The sequence below is a fragment of the Chiloscyllium plagiosum genome, unplaced genomic scaffold, assembly GCF_037043375.1.
Source record: "Chiloscyllium plagiosum isolate Xiang-an unplaced genomic scaffold, Cpla_swu_hap1 HiC_scaffold_7, whole genome shotgun sequence".
Lineage (NCBI taxonomy): Eukaryota > Metazoa > Chordata > Chondrichthyes > Orectolobiformes > Hemiscylliidae > Chiloscyllium > Chiloscyllium plagiosum.
In genome coordinates, this window is record NW_028270145.1 from 20,466,796 (window position 1) to 20,485,820 (window position 19,025).

Below are 19,025 nucleotides of genomic sequence, written 5' to 3' on the forward strand. Positions count from 1 at the left end.
ATCTCAGCTTTTCTCCAGAGTATTGCACACTAATTTCAGATGCTGAATTGAGCGTCCTGATTGCAAAGCTTCCAACATAAGCAGCAATTGCCAAAACAATTTGTTTGTTTGCAATCCTTGCAATTCCTTGAAGTGAATCCACACTCTGCAGTATTGACTCCTCCCTTCATCCGAAATCTGAGAATACTGTGCATGACCTCAAGATGTCACAACCTTAATTCTGCAGTTTGATATTTGTCAGCTGTTTTTAGATGGTGCAATTTCACCAGTGGTCTTTCATGGTCAGATCATCTCTTCAACTGAAAGTACTGAGAAAGAGATAGTCCGGTGATGCAGAGCTGGTACCATATCAATAAGCACTGATCTGCTGGTATTCTGATGCTGCAGCCACTGGCAACTTTTTCTTTCAGTACAATGAGCTTTAGGCTACAGACACCAATTATTTCAGCTTCTGAAACTCTGGTCCAAGACAGCTTTATGCCATCAGTCTCCTAATTCATTTCAAACAACCAGATCACGGCCGAAATCTATGAATAATGGACTTCTTAGCCGGAGTTGGTGTGTGTGCGTGCGTGTATACGCGCGTTGGGTGAGGGGTGGTGAAGAAGTTGGAAATACAGTCAATTAAAGGGGAGAACTTTTAGTTGAATGTTTCAGCCAAGTTTAAGAATACATGCTTTGTTAATAATGCTGGAAGCTGAGAAAGTACATGGGGTAAATGTAGAGGATTTACTGAATTATGACCTTGAAAGTCTCACCATTATGTTGCTAAATGTCATTTAAAATTAACCTAGAAGTCTGGCCTGAGCATATATAAAGAAACAGGAAGATCACAATGCATAAAGGATTTTGGGTAAACAGAGCTTGGCAAAGGGCAGAATGCTTGCATTGAATCAGCTGAAATTTACAAAATACCAGGGATGGAAAACCAAGACAGTATTAACATAGTGGAGTCTGGAACTAAGAATACACAAGCTTTCAAAACAGATAAATTGCAGTAAGAGCAGAGGAGGGGCAATGTTCCAGAGAAAATAACAAGTGATCATGTTGAAAATTTTACAGGATAAAGGTTTACAAATTCATCAGAATCAAAAAGGTCAATGAACAGTTTGTTCAAACAGAAAGAGGAAAGCAGAATTAGTGGTAAGTTTACAAAACATGCGGTATGGTTCAAGGTCAATGATTTTGTTTTATTCAATGTTTAAGTCAAGGAAATTGCAGCTTCCGTCAGACAGGTAACCCCATACAATGGATGGCACAACACGAGGCAGTGGAGAGATCAAATTGGTGTCCTCAGTATACCTACAAGAGCATATCTCACATATTTTCAAATGATGTCATGAAAGGAGAGCATATAGTTGAGGAAGTTGCTACATCAGTTTAAGGGGAGAGGTGAAAGACTTAAAAGGGACCCAAGGAGCAACTTTGTCACACAGAAAGTTGTGCATGCATGGAATGAGCTGCCAGAAGAAGTGGTAGAGACTGGTATAATTGCAATATTTAAAAGGCATTTGGATGGGTATATAAATAGGAAGGCTTTACAGAAATATGGGCCCAATGCTGGTAAATGGGAGTAGATTAATTTAGGATATCTGGTTGGCATGGACAAATTGGACTGAAGGGTCTGTTTCCTTGCTGTACATCTCTATGACTCTAATTCATAGATTATGTGATTAACTCACTTTTCAGTCTGCCCATGCAAACCTGGACATGCTTGTTGACCAAAATTCTGTCCAGTCCAGGTGAGAAAGTGTGTAACCTTAGATGTGACACATTTGCTGCAGAGAATGCAGCTCTTTGAGGAGGTATCAAGACAGGTCGACGACAGTCGAGCAGTGGATGTAGTGTAAATGGATTTCATCAAGGCATTTCCCATGGTAGGTTCATTCATAAAGTCAGGAAGTATGGGATACAGGAAGATTTGGCTATCTGGATTCAGAATTGGCTGGCTGACAGAAGACAGAGAATGGTTGTAGATGGAAAGTATTCTGCCTGGAGGACAGTGTTGAGTGGGGTCCCGCAGGGCTCTGTACTTGGGCCTCTGCTCTTTGTAGTTTTTATAAATGACTTGGTTGAGGAGGTTGAGGGATGAGTTAGTAAATTTGCAGATGACACAAAGTTTGGAGGTGTCGTCGATAGTATAGAGGGCTACTGCAGGCTGCAGTGCTACATAGACAGAATGCAGAGTGGGCTGATAAATGGCAGATGGAGTTCAACCTGGATAAATGTGAAATGATGCATTTTGGAAGGTCGAACTTGAATGCTGAATATAGGATTAAAGACAGGATTCTTGGCAGTGTGGAGGAACAGAGGGATCTGGGTGTGCAAGTACATCGATCCCTCAAAGTTGCCACCCAAATGCATAGGGTTGTTAAGAAAGCATATGGTATTTTGGCTGTCATCAACAGGGGGAGAGAGTTTAAGAGCCGTGAGGTTTTGCTGCAGCTGTACAAGTCCCTGGTGAGGCCACGCTTGGAATATTGTTCTAGTCGCCCTACAATAGGAAAGATACAGAGGCTTTGGAGAGGGTGCAAAGAAGGTTTACCAGGATGCTGCCTGGACTGGAGGGCTTGCCTTATGAAGAAAGGTTGAATAGGCTCGGACTTTTCTCTTTGGAGAGAAGGAGGAAGAGAGGAGACCTGATAGAGGTGTACAAAATGATGAGAGGAATAGATAGAGTCAATAGCCAGAGACTTTTCCCCAGGGCAGGATTGACTGGTACGAGAAGTCATAGTTTGAAGATATTAGGAGGAAGGTGCAAAGGAGACGTCAGAGGTAGGTTCTTTTACACAGAGTTGTGAATGCATGGAGTGCATTCAGTGAGTTGAGGGGTGCGTAGGTTGTTACTATATTTTACATTAGGATTAAATCTCGGCACAACATCGTGGGCCAAAGGATCTGTTCTGTGCTGTACTTTTCTATGTTCTATGTTTTAATGCAGGCAAGTGTTTATTCAGAAGAATTAAGGATATCTGTTCTTAGTGTCAATGGATCGGTGTAAATAAGGTGATAATATTTGTTCACTTGTGGAATGTGTGGCAGTACTTCCTTCTGTCATGAAACTGGTTTCTTTTTTCTAAAAGTTGTTTCATTTCTTAAGAATACTATGTCTTTGGATTTTTTTCAGAGGGATAATAAACCGCTCTCGGTTATGATTAGTATGATTTAGTACAAAGATTGAAGGATATTGAGAGGCCTTTCTGTTTATATGTAAACAGATGTGACTTCAGGCCAAAGTGTTCATGTTTTAGAAGTGACCTGTATCATGAAAGGGGAGTGGTCAGCTCTCGAGCTGAGCAGTTTAGTTCAATGCAGAGCTAGTTGAGAGTACAACAGTAAGCTGTATGGAAACAAACTCTCTCTCTCTCTCTCTCTGCCCTTCTAACTTCAACTTGTGAGCACGTGTTCCATTTGTACTGGTTTTTAAGGGGGTTGCTTATAGCGACTGTTGTATATATTCGGAAGAGCATAATTAAGTTTAGTTTGAATAGATTAAGTTCTGTAGGGGCTCTTTATTCTGTTCTTTGTGATTCATTGTGTAAGTCTGTGAATAAATTTTTGTCTCTTTTAAAACCTGGTAGTCAACCTAGCTAAAAATGTGTTGCTGGAAAAGCGCAGCAGGTCAGGCAGCATCCAAGGAACAGGAGAATCGACGTTTCGGGCATAAGCCCTTCTTCAGGAATCTGTATTCGGGCTTATGCCCGAAACGTCGATTCTCCTGTTCCTTGGATGCTGCCTGACCTGCTGCGCTTTTCCAGCAACACATTTTCAGCTCTGATCTCCAGCATCTGCAGCCCTCACTTTCTCCAGTCAATCTAGCTACCTCACTACGGGTAATTTTCACTGGACACTTACTGAAACAAATTCCAAAGTTATGGTCTGGGCTGCCTGCTTAAGAATGTTGAGTGGTCTGCCCTAGTTCAAAACAGATTGGCAGCTCTTTGCAGGATTTTAAACAGTAAGTGGTAGGTGCTAGTGTCTTTATTTCAGGTGTTGGTTTGGTTGGGTAGGCAAAGCTTGGGATAGTAATGGCGTTTTCAGTCGCCAAAACTTTTCTGGAAGTGGATGCTGTGACTTTGGAAGTTTTGCAAGAAGTGAATAAGACCAAGCTGCAGGAATTAGCAAATACGTGGAATTGGAACTGCCTACTTCTGTGAGGATAGGAGAGATAATTACAGAAATAGCTCAGCATTTAAACTTGCTGGAGAAACCATCAGAATCTACAGAGATGGCAAGAATTCGATTGCAAATGAAGCAGCTTGAGTTAGAGGCGAGGGATAAGGGCAGTAGAAATGAAACAGTTTGAGTTACGAATAAAAGCAGAAGAGAGGGAAAAAGAGAGAGCAGCAGAACAGATAGAAAAAGAGAAAGCTTTTGAATTTCAAAAACTGGCACTTAAAAAGGAAAGCCAGCTTAAAAGGCTGGAGGTAAAGTCTGAGGGTAGGATGAGTGAGGAAGAGAGTGAGGAGAAGCAGGCCCCTGGTAGACAGAAAAACCTGGTGCTGGAAAAACACAGCAGGTCAGGCAGCATCCAAGGAGCAGGAGAATCGACGTTTAAGCCCTTCCTGAAGAAGGGCTTATAACTGAAACATCAATTCTCCTGCTCCTCGGATGCTGCCTGGCCTGCTGTGTTTTTCCAGCACCACATTTTTCAACTCTGGTCTCCAGCATCTGCAGTCCTCACTTTCTCCTGGTAGTCAGAAGCCCAGTGAGAAACTGGTTAACTATGTTCAAGCATTGCCTAAAACTTGATGAGAAGGACGTGCAAGCTTTTTTCATCTCATTTGAAAAAGTGGCTAAACAAATGCAGTAGCCTGTGGCAATGTGGGTTGTGTTGATCCAAATGAAACTTGTAGGTAGGGCTAGTGAGGTATTATCATCACTATCAGAGGAAGTATCTGGGGAGTACGTGAAGTTGCAAAAAGCCATTTTAAGTGTATATGAGCTTGTACCAGAAGCACAAAGACAATGTTTCAAGAATCTAAGGTGGGACACTGGTCAAACCTATATTGAGTTTGAAAGGATCAAACAGAGTAATTTCAAAAGAGGGATAAGAACTTTAAAAATCAAGCAAACCTATGTTGCCCTTAGGGATGTAATTATTTTGGAGAAATTCAAAAATTCACTGCCTGAAGCAGTGCAAACTCATGAGGAAGAGCAGAGAATTAAAATGGCCAGGTTAGCAGCTGAAGTGACTGATAACTATGAGCTGGCCCATGAAACACAGTTTGGCTTCCAGAATCAATTTCAGTCTTTGAGGGATAGAAATTGGAGCAAAGAGAAATCCTCATGTAGAAAGGGAAAGATAGATCTCAGTGATGATCATAAGGATGATTTACCACAGGGTAAAGAAAAGACCCTTGAGGGGGAAAAAGAAGTTAAAAAGCTCCGGTATTTTCACTGTAATAAAGTGGGCCACACCAATTCACAATGTTGGTGGACAAATAGAAAGCCAGATATAGAAAAACCAGACAAGCCTGGAAGTTTTGTTGGACTAGTAACAAAAAACACAAGGGAAGTTAGACAATTGCCTCAGAGTGTTCAAGATGATCAGAGGTTGATTAAGGAGGAAGTGCCAGATCTGCTTTAAAAAATAAACATGCAAGGGTAAAGTTTATTCACATAGGACAGGAGCAGTAGGTAAAGAGATTACAATATTAAGGGACACAGGATCCTCTCAGCCTGCAATGCTGAAGGATGAGGAGATATGTACTTCTGAGGGACTATTGCCAAAGAAGGTACTGGTAACAGGAATTCATGGTGAGACAAAAAAAACTCAATTATGTAAAGTGGGGCTAGAGAATCCAGAGAAGAGTGGAGAATTTGTGGTAGGAGTACTAGACAAATTCTCAGCACCAGGAATACAATTTGTCCTTGCAAATGATACAGCTGATTCACCGGTAGGCATGCTGCCTACTCTAGTTGAAAAGTCAGTGGAGACACAGGCAACTGAAGACATGAAGGATGTTTATCAAGGAATTTTCCCCGATTGCGTGGTCACAAGATCACAGAGGCACAAGTTGAAGCAGGAGAGTTCAAAAGGCACAGATAAGGAAGCTGACACAGCTTTATCAGAAACTTTCTTCAGTTAGCTAAATGGCACAGAGAAGGACCAAACAGGTAAATATGCAAGTATCTATAGCTCTGCTAAGATGTTTGAATTACAGCAGAAAGATGAGAACTTATGACAGTTATATCAAAAGACATTTACAGAGAAGGAAAGTGAATGCATCCCTGTGTGTTATTACTTAACAAATGATGTCTTAATGAGGACATGGAGACCATCACACATTCAAGCAGATGAGAAATGGGCAGAGGTTCATCAAACTGTTTTGCCAGTAGGGTATAGAAAGGAGGTGCTGCAAGTGGCACATGAGCTACCACTTGGAGGTCATTTAGGGGTGAGGAAAAAAGTCTAAAATACAAAGACATTTTTACTGGCCTGAACTACACAAGGATGTAGTTGAATTTTGCCAGTCGCATCATATATGTCAACTAATTGGAAAACCACAGGCAGTAATAAAATCTGCACCTTTAATACCTATTCCAACATTTGAGGAACCTTTCACAAGAGTCTTGATTGATTGCATAGGTCTCCTACCTCAAACAAAAAGTATTTATTAACAATAATGAATGTGTCAACTGGATTTCCAGAGGCAATCCTATTATGCCACATCATAGCTAAAAGGATTGTAGAAGAATTACTTAAATTTTTTCACTCGATACAGACTGCCAATACAGGTCCAGTCAGATCAAGGATCAAACTTCACATCCAAACTATTCAAGGAGGTTTATGGTAAACTTGGGAAGAAAGCAATTCAAATCTACTGCGTACCATCCAGAATCGCAGGGAGCACTAGAATGGTGGCACCAAACACTAAAGACCATGTTGAGGTCTTATGGTCAGGATTATCCAGATGATTGGGATAAGGCAGTTCAGTTTGTGCTTTTTGTGATCAGCGATGCACCGAATTAAGTGACCAAAATTCAGTCCATTTGAATTAATTTTTGGGCATGAAGTAAGAGGACCATTAAAATTCATTAAGGATAAATTAATGCGTCAGAATTCAGAGACCACCATTTGGACTATTTGTCAAATTTTAGAGAACAATTAAATGGAGCTGAAGAGTTGGCTAAACAGCATTTAAAAGTATCACATCATACAATGAAACAGGAAGCAGATAAGAAATCACAAATTTGCAATTGGTGATAAGGTATTGGTGTTACTTCCAGTACAGGTGAGTCTTTAAAAGCAAGGTTTAGTGGACCTTAAAAAATTGAGAAGAAATTGAGTGAGGTGAACTACTTGATAAGGACTCCAAACAGGAAGAAATTTCACAGAGTGTTTCAGGTGAATATGCTCAAAAGTATTTTGATAGGGAAGGAAAGCAAGAGGAGAACGTGTTAATGATTACAGCACAGAAGGAAAAACCAAGTTCAGAGGATTCTGAATTGGACATTCCTCCAATCAAATTGGACAATGAGGAAGTTGTCAAAAGTTGGGATAAATTATTGAGTTACCTTCCACAAGAAAATTAAAATTACCTGAAAGGGTTATTACTATCACATGGGGAGATAGGTGGAAATAAACTGGGAAGTACTAACCTAATTGTGCATGATGTAGAGATAGGAGATGCTGTTCTGATTAAGCAACATCCTTATAGGCATAACCCTCTAAAGTTGGCACAGGTTCAGAAAGGAGAAAGTGAGGTCTGCAGATGCTGGAGATCAGAGATGGAAATGTGTTGCTGGAAAAGCGCAGCAGGTCAGGCAGCATCTAGGGAACAGGAGAATCGACGTTTCGGGCATAAGCCCTTCTTCAGGAATGAGGAAAGTTGGTCCAGCAGGCGAAGATAAAAGATAGGGAGGAGGGACTTGGGGGAGGGGCGTCGGAAATGTGATAGGTGGAAAGAGGTCAAGGTGAGGGTGATAGGTCAGACTGGGGTGGGGGCGGAGAGGTCGGGAAGAAGATTGCAGGTTAGGAAGGCGGTGCTGAATTTGATGGATTTGACAGAGACAGGCTGGGGGGAGGGGAAATGAGGAAACTGGTGAAATCTGAGTTCATCCCTTGTGGTTGGAGGGTTCCTAGCCGGAAGATGAGGCGTTCTTCCTCCAACCGTCGTTTCGCTGTGGTCTGACGATGGAGGAGTCCAAAGACCTGCATATCCTTGGTGGAATGGGAGGGGGAATTGAAATGTTGAGCTACAGGGTGGTTGGGTTGGTTGGTCTGGGCGTCCCAGAGGTGTTCCCTGAAACGCTCCGCAAGTAGACGGCCCGTCTCCCCAATATAGAGGAGGCCACATCGGGTGCAAAGGATGCAATAGATGATATGTGTGGAGGTACAGGTGAATCTGTGGCGGATATGGAAGTTTCCTTTGGGGCCTTGGAGGGAGGTGAGGGGGGAGGTGTGGGCGCAAGTCTTGCACCTCCTGCGGTTGCAGGGGAAGGTGCCGGGAGTGGAGGTTGGGTTGGTGGGGGGTGTGGATCTGACGAGGGAGTCACGGAGGGAGTGGTCTTTACGGAATGCTGATAGGGGAGGGGAGGGAAATATATCCTTGGTGGTGGGGTCCGTTTGGAGGTGGCGGAAATGGCGGCGGATGATGCGCTGTACATGGAGGTTAGTGGGGTGGTGATGATGCGCTGTACATGGAGTACAAAGGAGTAGCCATGGGCACCCGCATGGGCCCCAGCTATGCCTGCCTCTTCGTAGGATATGTGGAACAATCCATCTTCCGCAACTACACTGGCCCCACCCCCCACCTTTTCCTCCGCTACATCGATGACTGTATCGGCGCCGCCTCGTGCTCCCACGAGGAGGTTGAACAGTTCATCCACTTCACCAACACCTTCCACCCCGACCTCAAATTCACCTGGACAGTCTCAGATTCCTCCCTCCCCTTCCTCGACCTTTCTATTTCTATCTCAGGCGACCGAATCAACACGGACATCTACTACAAACCAACCGACTCCCACAGCTACCTGGACTACACCTCCTCCCATCCTGCCCCCTGTAAAAACGCCATCCCATTCTCCCAATTCCTTCGACTCCGCCGCATCTGCTCCCAGGAGGACCAGTTCCAAAAACGCACATCCCAGATGGCCTCCTTCTTCAAGGACCGCAATTTCCCCCCCGACGTGGTCGACGATGCCCTCCACCGCATCTCTTCCACTTCCCGATCCTCCGCCCTTGAACCCCGCCCCTCCAACCGCCACCAGGACAGAACCCCACTGGTCCTCACCTACCACCCCACTAACCTCCATGTACAGCGCATCATCCGCCGCCATTTCCGCCACCTCCAAACGGACCCCACCACCAAGGATATATTTCCCTCCCCTCCCCTATTAGCATTCCGTAAAGATCACTCCCTCCGTGACTCCCTCGTCAGATCCACACCCCCCACCAACCCAACCTCCACTCCCGGCACCTTCCCCTGCAACCGCAGGAGGTGCAAGACTTGCGCCCACACCTCCCCCCTCACCTCCCTCCAAGGCCCCAAAGGAAACTTCCATATCCGCCACAGATTCACCTGTACCTCCACACATATTATCTATTGCATCCTTTGCACCCGATGTGGCCTCCTCTATATTGGGGAGACGGGCCGCCTACTTGCGGAGCGTTTCAGGGAACACCTCTGGGACGCCCGGACCAACCAACCCAACCACCCTGTAGCTCAACATTTCAATTCCCCCTCCCACTCCACCAAGGATATGCAGGTCTTTGGACTCCTCCATCGTCAGACCACAGCGAAACGACGGTTGGAGGAAGAACGCCTCATCTTCCAGCTAGGAACCCTCCAACCACAAGGGATGAACTCAGATTTCACCAGTTTCCTCATTTCCCCTCCCCCCAGCCTGTCTCAGTCAAATCCATCAAATTCAGCACCGCCTTCCTAACCTGCAATCTTCTTCCCGACCTCTCCGCCCCCACCCCAGTCTGACCTATCACCCTCACCTTGACCTCTTTCCACCTATCACATTTCCGACGCCCCTCCCCCAAGTCCCTCCTCCCTATCTTTTATCTTAGCCTGCTGGACCAACTTTCCTCATTCCTGAAGAAGGGCTAATGCCCGAAACGTCGATTCTCCTGTTCCCTAGATGCTGCCTGACCTGCTGCGCTTTTCCAGCAACACATTTCCATCACAGGTTCAGAAAGACATAGAGCGCATGCTCCAAGATGGCATAATCAAAGTGAGTTACAGTGATTGGAGCTCACCCTTAGTCATGGTGCCAAAGCCAGATGGTACCCAACACAAAGTCAACACTGTTACAAAGACTAATGCACATTCAATCGCACGGTTGGAGGACTGTGTCAAAAAAGTGGGACAAATAACTTACATTTCTAAGTTGGACTTGCTCTGAGGCTACTGGCAAGTACTGTCAGAGACAGCAAAGGTAATTTCAGCCTTCGTAACGCCAAACAAGCTATATCAATTCAAAGTCATGCTATTTGGTATGAAAAACGCTCCAGCCACATTTCACAGACTGACTAATAAGGTCATTGCTGGATTACCCAACTGTGTGGTGCATAGCGATGACCTAGTAATTTTTAGTCACTCATGGGAGGAATACTTACAGCATTTATCGGTCTTGTTCTATTGACTTCGGAAGGCAGGCTTGGTGGTAAACCTAGTTAAAAGTGAATTTGCCAAAGCCCAAGTCACCTTCCTGGACCATATTATTGGAAATGGACAAATGACCCACGGGATGTAAAAACGAAAGTAATTGGGGAATTTCCCAAACAGTCGACAAAAAAAGCAGTACTATAGTTCCTGGGATTGAGTGGATTTTACCTAAAGTTTGTGCCGAACTTTAGCAGTGTAGCTGCTCCACTCAACAAATTGTTAAAAAAGGGCAAGAAGTTTCTGTGGACAGCAGACTGTCAAAACACATTTGACAGCCTAAAAACTGTGCTAACCACTTCCCCAGTATTAGCCACACCGGATTACACAAAGCCTTTCAAGGTGGCTATTGATGCCAGTGATGTGGGTATCGGTGAGGTGCTCCTGCAGGAGGATGATGAGAGGATAGAAAGACCCATCGGATATTTTTCCAGGAAGTTGAACATTCATCAACAGAAATGTTCAATGGTGGAGAAAGGAGAGATTAAGCTTGGTGTTGACATTAGAACAATTTAGTGTTTATATTACCAGCAACGCATCTGAGTCAATCGTACAAACCGATCATAACCCATGGACATTTGTGGAAAAATTTCAGGACAAAAATGCCAAACTGTTTAGATGGAGCTTGTTGCAGCCATTCAATTTGACAATTGTGCACGTGGCAGGTCGCGAAAACGTGATTGCCGATGCGTTAACAAGGCTCAAATGGGATACGGGGGTGTTCAGTGGCGGGTGTGCCGCAACCTGAATTTGCATGTGGTTATGCATGTTTGCATGTTTATAGTTAGTATGGTTTATGCATGTGTTTAGGATACTAACCTGCTTTTTGATGGGTTAAAGAGTGAAGCCATCTTTTAGGATTGATAGTTCTTTTATTTTAATGGGAGAGGTGTCACAAAGCTGGTTTCTTTTTTCTAAAAGCTGTTTCTTTTCTCAAGGATACTATGTCCTTGGTTTCTTCAGAGGGGTAATGAACTGCTCTTGATTCTGATTAGTCTGGTTTAGTACAGAGGATATTGAAAGGCCTTTTTGTCTATATGTAAATAGATGTGACTTCAGGCCAAAGTGGTCATGTTTTAGAAGTGACCTGTATCATGAAAGGGGAGTGGTCAGCTCTTGAGCTGAGCAGTTTAGTTCAATCCAGAGCAAGTTGTGAGCACAACAGTGAGGTGTATGGAAACAAACTCTCTCTCTCTGCCCTTCTAACTTCAACTTGTAAGCAAGTGTTCCATTTCTACTGGTTTTAAGGAGGTTCCTTACAGTGTTGGGTATATTCGGAACAGCATAATTAAGTCTAATTTGGATAGACTAAGTTCTGTAGGGGCTCTTTATTCTGTTTTGTGTTTCATCGTGTAACTTTGTGAATAAATTTTTCTCTCTTTTAAAACCTGGTAGTCAACCTAGCTACCTCACTCCTGGTAATTTTCACTGGACACTTATCGAAACAAATCCAAACATTCACTGACCAAAGGATTTAAGGGACATATACAGAGTGAGAAGAGAGAGAGATAGAGAGAACGGAAGCTGGTGGAAAATTAATCCTTTATGGTCTGATTCGAGTGACCACTGGCTTGTCATGGATTGAATGTTTGTGTGTTGTTCACTGCAGCTCGAGATCTGGGAATGTTCCGAATTTAATTTGCATTCTGGGAATTTAAGATGATTTTAAAAGAAAAAGCCACTTTGTAGGACAATGATATTGCACGGTAGCACAGTGGTTAGCACTGCTGCCTCACAGCTCCAGAGACCCGGGTTCAATTCCCGCCTCGGGTGACTGTCTATGTGCAGTTTGCACATTCTCCGCGTGTCTGCGTGGGTTTCCTCTGGGTGCTCCAGTTTCCTCCGACAGTCCAAAGATGTGCAGGTTAGGTGAATTGGCCATGCTAAATTACCCGTAGTGTTAGGTGAAGAGGTAAATGGGTCTGGGTGGGTTGCTCTTCGGCGGGTCGGTGTGGACCTGTTTCCACACTGTAAGCAATCTAATCTAATCTAATATTAGCTGGGTGGTGACCCCATGACCTTTCCATATAGAGTCATAGAGATGTACAGCAGGGAAACAGAAACTTCGGTCAAACCCGTCCAGATATCCCAACCCAATCTAGTCCCACCTGCCAGCATCCGGCCCATATCTCTCCAAACCCTTCCTATTCATATACCCATCCAAATGCCTCTTAAATGTTGCAATTATACGAGCCTCCACCACATCCTCTGGCAGCTCATTCCATGCATGTACCACCTTCTGCATGAAAAAGTTGCCCCGTAGGTCTCTTTTATATCTTCCCCCTCTCACCCTAAACCTATACCCTCTAGTTCTGGACTCCCCCACCCCAGGGAAAAGACTTTGTCTATTTATCCTATCCATGCCCCTCATGATTTTGTAAACCTCTATAAGGTCACCATTCAGCCTCCGACACTCCAGGGAAAACAGCCCCAGCCTGTTCAGCCTCACCCTGTAGCTCAGATCCTCCATGCCTGGCAAAATACTTGTAAGTCTTTTCTGAACCCTTTCAAGTTTCACAACATCTTTCTAATAGGAAGGAGACCAGAATTGCACACAATATTCCAACAATGGCCTAACCAATGTCCTGTACAGCGCAACATGACCCCCCAACTCCTGTACTCAATACTCTGACCAATAAAGGAAAGCATATCAAATGCCTTCTTCACTATCCTATCTACCTGCGACTCCACTTTCAAGGTGCTATGAACCTGCACTCCAAGGTCTCTTTGTTCAGCAACACTCCCTAGGACCTTACCATTAAGTGTATAAATCCTGCTAAGATTTGCTTTCCCAAAGTGCAGCACCTCGCATTTATCTGAATTAAACCCCATCTGGTCCAGATCCTGGTGTAATCTGAGGTAACCCTCTTCGCTGTCCACTACACCTCCAAATTTGGTGTCATCTGTAAACTTACTAACTGTACCTCTTTTGCTCGCATCCAAATCATTTATGTAAATGACAAAACGTAGAGGGCCCAGCACCAATCCTTGTGGCACTCCACTGGTCACAGGCCTCCAGTCTGAAAAACAACCCTCCACCAACACCCTCTGTCTTCTACCTTTGAGCCAGTTCTGTATCCAAATAGCTAGTTCTCCCTGTATTCCATGAGATCTAACTTTGCTAGTCAGTCTCCCATGGAGAACCTTGTCAAATGCCTTACTGAAGTCCATATAGATCACATATACTGCTCTGCCCTCATCAATCTTCTTTGTTACTTCTTCAAAGAACTCAATCAAGTTTTTGAGACATGATTTCCCATGCACAAAGCCATGTTGACTATCCCGAATCAGTCCTTGCCTTTCCAAATACATGTACATCCTGTCCCTCAGGATTCCCTCCAACAACTTGCCCACCACCGAGGTCAGGCTCACCGGTCTATAGTTCCCTGGCTTGTCTTTACCACCCTTCTTAAACAGTGGCACCACGTTTGCCAATCTCCAGTCTTCCGGCACCTCACCTGTGACTATCGATGATACAAATACCTCAGCAAGAGGCCCAGCAATCACTTCTCTTCTCTCGTGATGATGCACTAGCCAAAGCAATGACCATCTGGCCTGGCTCGATCCAGGCTTCCCATTTTGATGTGCATAGCTTAACTAGTTAAGCATACTCAAACCTGTCAATGAGCTTCTCTTCCTCTGCAAACTTTTGCCATTTTATTGCTGCTTATCTGATTAAGGATATGTGGCATTTTTGAAAATTTAATACCAAATTCTGTATGAAGAGAGGGGAGTTGTCTGAGAGAGCTCTTCGGGGCAACAGCTGGCTCCGCTACTCTGCAAATGGTTTTAGAACCTTAGCTCAAGGTTCTTACAACCTGGCTTGTAAGTATTTATGTTGTAGTGTAACGTTGATGCCATTGGTAAATAAAGGTAATAATTTAAACTAAACTGTCTGAAAGAGTTTTATATTCCAGGCTACCACAGAGTACGATCTCTGGGACGAACCAAGAGAGGCTACAGGTCGAGTCCACCTGGGATTCCCTGAGCCAACTCGAATAGGTACTTTAACACAGGCTTGATTACATTCAACAACTCAGCCTCCACTGCTTACAGGTAAATAAAGTTCCAAACATTACAACCCTTGGCTTAGATGAGTGGGATCGAAATTCACCTTCACCTCTGTCTTAATTGCGGGACTCCTCTTTTTAAAACGTCCCCTCCCCCAGTTCTAGACTTCCTCAAGAGGGAAATCATCCTCTCAGTATTTATCCTGTCAAGCTCTTCAGAATTTTATGTTTTAACAATATTGTAAGCCTTTATATATTGCTGCCTTCAGATTGGAATGGAAACTTATTTACTAGAATATTGAGAAGTATTTGCTGCAGCAATATCAGAAAGATGTGACAGCACTGGAGAGGGTGCAGAAGAGATTCTCCATGATGTTGCCTGAGATGAAAAGTCTCTGTTATAAAGGAGAGACTGGATGGGCTGGGTTTGTTTTCCTTGAAGCAGATGAAGCTAGGAGGGATCGGATTGAGGTATAGACACCAGATTGTGAGAATCTTTTCCCCATGGCAGATGTGCCCAAAACCAGAGGGCATGAATTTAAGGTGAGGGTAGGTGTGGTTTAGAGGAGATCTGAACATTATTTTCATCCACAGAGTGGTAGAAAAATGGAACACGCTGTCTGAAAAAGTGGTGGAAACAGATACTTTCGCAATATTTAAGAACTGTCTGGATGAGCACTTGAAATACTAGGGCATAGTAAGCTATGGAGCAAGTGCTGGTAAATGGGATTAGTATAAATATGGGATGGGTACTTGTTAGTCAGCATAGACATGGTGGGCCAAAGGGTCATTCTATGTTGAATGACTCTATGACGCTATAGTAAGTGATATGTTAGTAGCTTAACATGTAATATAGCTGTTAGAGTTGCATTCTGCTTAAAAACTATTATTTGTTGTTGCAGTGTGCCTTCAAGGCTTTTGTTTAAACTTTTTTTTAAATAGTTTGACATATATTCATTCAATCTGAGTTCACTAGCATACAGAATTAATCAGCAGTGCTGTGCACTGTAAATCAGGGAATAACTTTCTATCAAGAGTCAATACAGAATCTTATTGCTCTGAAATGTTGATTTTGTTAAGAACTATTTAATAGTAAAATCTTGCATTAAATAATGTCAAATAAATGCATTTGGTAGTTAATAATCTGTGCCCTGTTGAATAGTGTATATCACCACACCTTCCAAATTTGCATATTGATGGGACAGAGCAATGTTAAGATGGTCTGCTATGATTAACAATACATTGGGCAAAGACATACTCCTGTCAATAAAGAACATGGGGTCCACTTATTCCAGTGACAAAGAATCCAAAGGAATATCTAACCTTAACAAGCCACAGTAAATGCATATCCTGATTACGGAGATGCAAAGTGTTAGGGGTAAAGTGAAATAAATAGTTCTTACAAGGTAAGTTTCTGAGAAATATACACGGAAAGAACACGACATGGGCAAAGATCAACCTTCAGTCATCATTTTCATCGCTGATGAGGAACAAGCACATGTACTTATACATCGCATTTAAAGAAATGATACATCTCAAGGTGCATCATGAGAACACTTTAAAGCAAAACTTAATGCTGAGCCACATAAGAAAATATTAGGGCAGTGGGCAAAAATGTGGTCCGAGAGTTAGGTTTCAAGAAAGAAAGAAAGTAAGTAAGGTCTCTTACTGAATGACATACAAAACCCTAAAAGGTCTTAATAGGGGTGATATTGAAAGGATGCTTGTCTTTGTGGGAGAGCCTAGAACTAAGGGGTATAATTTAAAAATATGGAGCCCTCCCATTTTAGACAGAGATGACGAGAATTTTGTTTTTCTGACGGTTAAGTCTTTGCAATTCTCTTTCCCAAAAAGCACCTGAGGCAGAATCTTTAAGTATGCTTAAAGCAGGAGTAGATAGATTTTAGACTAATAAGCGGGTCAAAAGTTATCAGGTATGAAGATACAGGTCCATATGGAGTTGGTACCACAACCAAATTAATTTTGATGTTATTGAATGTTGGAGTAGACTTGAGGAGCCAAATGACCAACTCAAATATTCACAAAGGTGCAAAAGATGAATGAGGGTTTTCCAGAACCCACGGTTATGGCGCAACCGCTAATGGTTGAGCAATCAACATCAGAGCTGTTGAAAGGGCAGAGAACAAAACTAAAGGAGCACAGAGGGCTGTGCATCCTGAGGCAGGAGGAGACCACGGAGAGAAGCACAGGCAATTCCACGAGTAAACCCGAAAGAATGAGAATGTTAGAATTGTGGCGCTGTTTGTGCAGGAGGCAAAGTAGATCAGCAAGCACAAAGGAAATAGAGGAACGGGGCTTGACCTGATCTCATGAACAGGGAAAACGGTTTTTCGGGTAGTCTTAACTGTGAAGAGGGTAGACTTCGAATACAGCCAGATCTGTTGGGTTTGGCTGTTGTCATGTGCAACCATATGTTTGAGGGGAAACACACTGCCGTGGTCCAGAACTACTGAAAGATGCCACAAAATGTCCCTGTCCACAGGAGGCAGGGGTTTGACCGTCCACACAGGAAGGGTACCTCTGAAACTGAACCGCGCACAAGCTTCTCAAGAATAACTAATCTTCCCTGCTGGCTGTTTTGTGATCGAGGCGGGTCCGGGGGCGATTGCGTGCGACAACCGAGGATCGGCCCGGGCGACTGAGTCCTTAGCAACCAGGCTCGCCGCCACCAGGCCTTGCGTCGGAGCCCGCGGAACTCCACGGCGCTCACCTCAGTGAAGATGTCGTGCAGATAGCGGAAAGGCGGCTTGCTCAGCAGCTTCTCGGTCAACGGCGGCTTCTTGATCACTTTTCCCAGGGTGTCCTGGGTCCGTTTGACGAACGAGCTGCTCATGGCGCTGGCTCGCCCTTCTCCGAGTCGGGATGGGACTGATCTCGTCGCTCAGGCCAGTCTCGGGGCCGCTCCACCAACCGCCGCGGCGCGTGCCGACGTCACTGCACGTGCCACCTTCGGCGTGACGCGGCTGCCTAGCAACCGCCGCAACAGCGCGGTCAGCTGACACACTGCGTTCTCTTCGCCCTCACCACCTCCCATTCATTCTCCGCTAAACGCGTCTCCTCGCTGTTTCATCAATATTCATTGAGGAGCCAAAGCGATCGCTTAATCCCGAATTAACTTGGCGACAGCGGAAATGGACAAAAAGAAATAAAACGTTCAAGAAATCAACAGTAAGAAAGTAGTGAAGAGGTGACAGCCGACTCGAGTTTTAAGAGTTCTGACGATGCAGAAAATATTTGAGAGATGGCATCTCGAAAAATAATATTCTCCTGGAATTAATTGAAGAGTGCACAAAAAAGATGCTGGAAGATTTACAGGATCAGTTTTGCAGCGTCGGACTGCGTTGAATTTCCACAGAATATTAAGTTATTGATCGGAAGATACCATTTCGTTCAAATTGAGAAACCAACTGAGGCAGCTGTAATAGTGAAGATGTAGATATTTAAGGGAAAAGTAGAGGAAATAATGATCTTGGATGATAGCTGTTGGCTCAACTCGCTCATATTTTGAGAGCTGAACTCGGCATATTGAGCTGAGAGGCCCTGATATTAAAATTCTCGTCTTTCAGTTTAAGTCCTTCTCTGACCACGGCACTTCCGATCTCTGTAATCTGCCTCAATTACGATCTTCTGAAATATATGCCTTCCCCTAGCTTTGGTATCTTGAAGATCACTCAGTCCATTCACCTTGCCAGTGATAGCCATGCCTTCAGATACCTAGTACCAAAGCTGTTGAAGTCCCTCCCGAAACCACCTGCCGGCTCCCCACTTTTTGCCTCTCTTCTAAAACATTCTTTATCATTTTAGCCAGATTTTTAGTCATCTGTGATATTATTCTCAGAATCAATATTAACCTGTATAATATTGTGAAGCATCTTGAGATGTTTTGCTGTTAAAGGTTCTCATAAAATGCAAGTTATCGTCGTTCATTTACGATTTAGTGAACGTGTTTGGTAATTAAAGACTGATGTAAGGTGGACTAATTAAGTAATGTAATTACGTAATTAAGGACCATGTATGTGAAATATAAATAATCTGGAGATGGCATATCATTTTGAATATTGATACATGAGAAATACCTTATTAGCTAACTGAACAGCATAATTATTTTCAAGAAGGAGGAAGATATAGCTCTTGTGGCTAAAGAGATCAAAGGATTTGTGGGAGAGAGTGGTATTAGGCTACTGAGTTCAATAATCAGCCCATGAGGGGTTCAGTGCCCTACTCCTCGCTTCTACATCCCTATAATCTCATGTGGTCAAGAAAAAAAATTAATATTAATCAGTATTTTAACTGGAGTTGCTCACCAAGAGAAATTACTAAGTGTACAACTAAAAGCTTCAAGGGAAATTTGTTGCCTCAAGGATGTTTGATTTTC

The 19,025-nt window shown here is 43.7% G+C and overlaps 1 protein-coding gene across 3 annotated transcripts in view; it reads right to left on the reverse strand.

Annotated features, from left to right (window-relative positions):
- Positions 1–17,552, reverse strand: part of ift54 (intraflagellar transport 54) — a 174,724-nt gene extending 157,172 nt beyond the window's left edge. For 2 of the 3 annotated variants that reach the window (XM_043693120.2, XM_043693118.2), the window contains exon 1: positions 17,361–17,552. In XM_043693120.2, coding sequence (XP_043549055.1) covers positions 17,361–17,483 — 123 coding nt within the window. In that variant the 5' untranslated portion in view covers positions 17,484–17,552. The remainder of the gene's footprint in view (positions 1–17,360) is intronic. The other variant, XM_043693119.2, reaches the window with a different exon arrangement.
- Between the last annotated feature and the right edge of the window lie 1,473 nt (positions 17,553–19,025).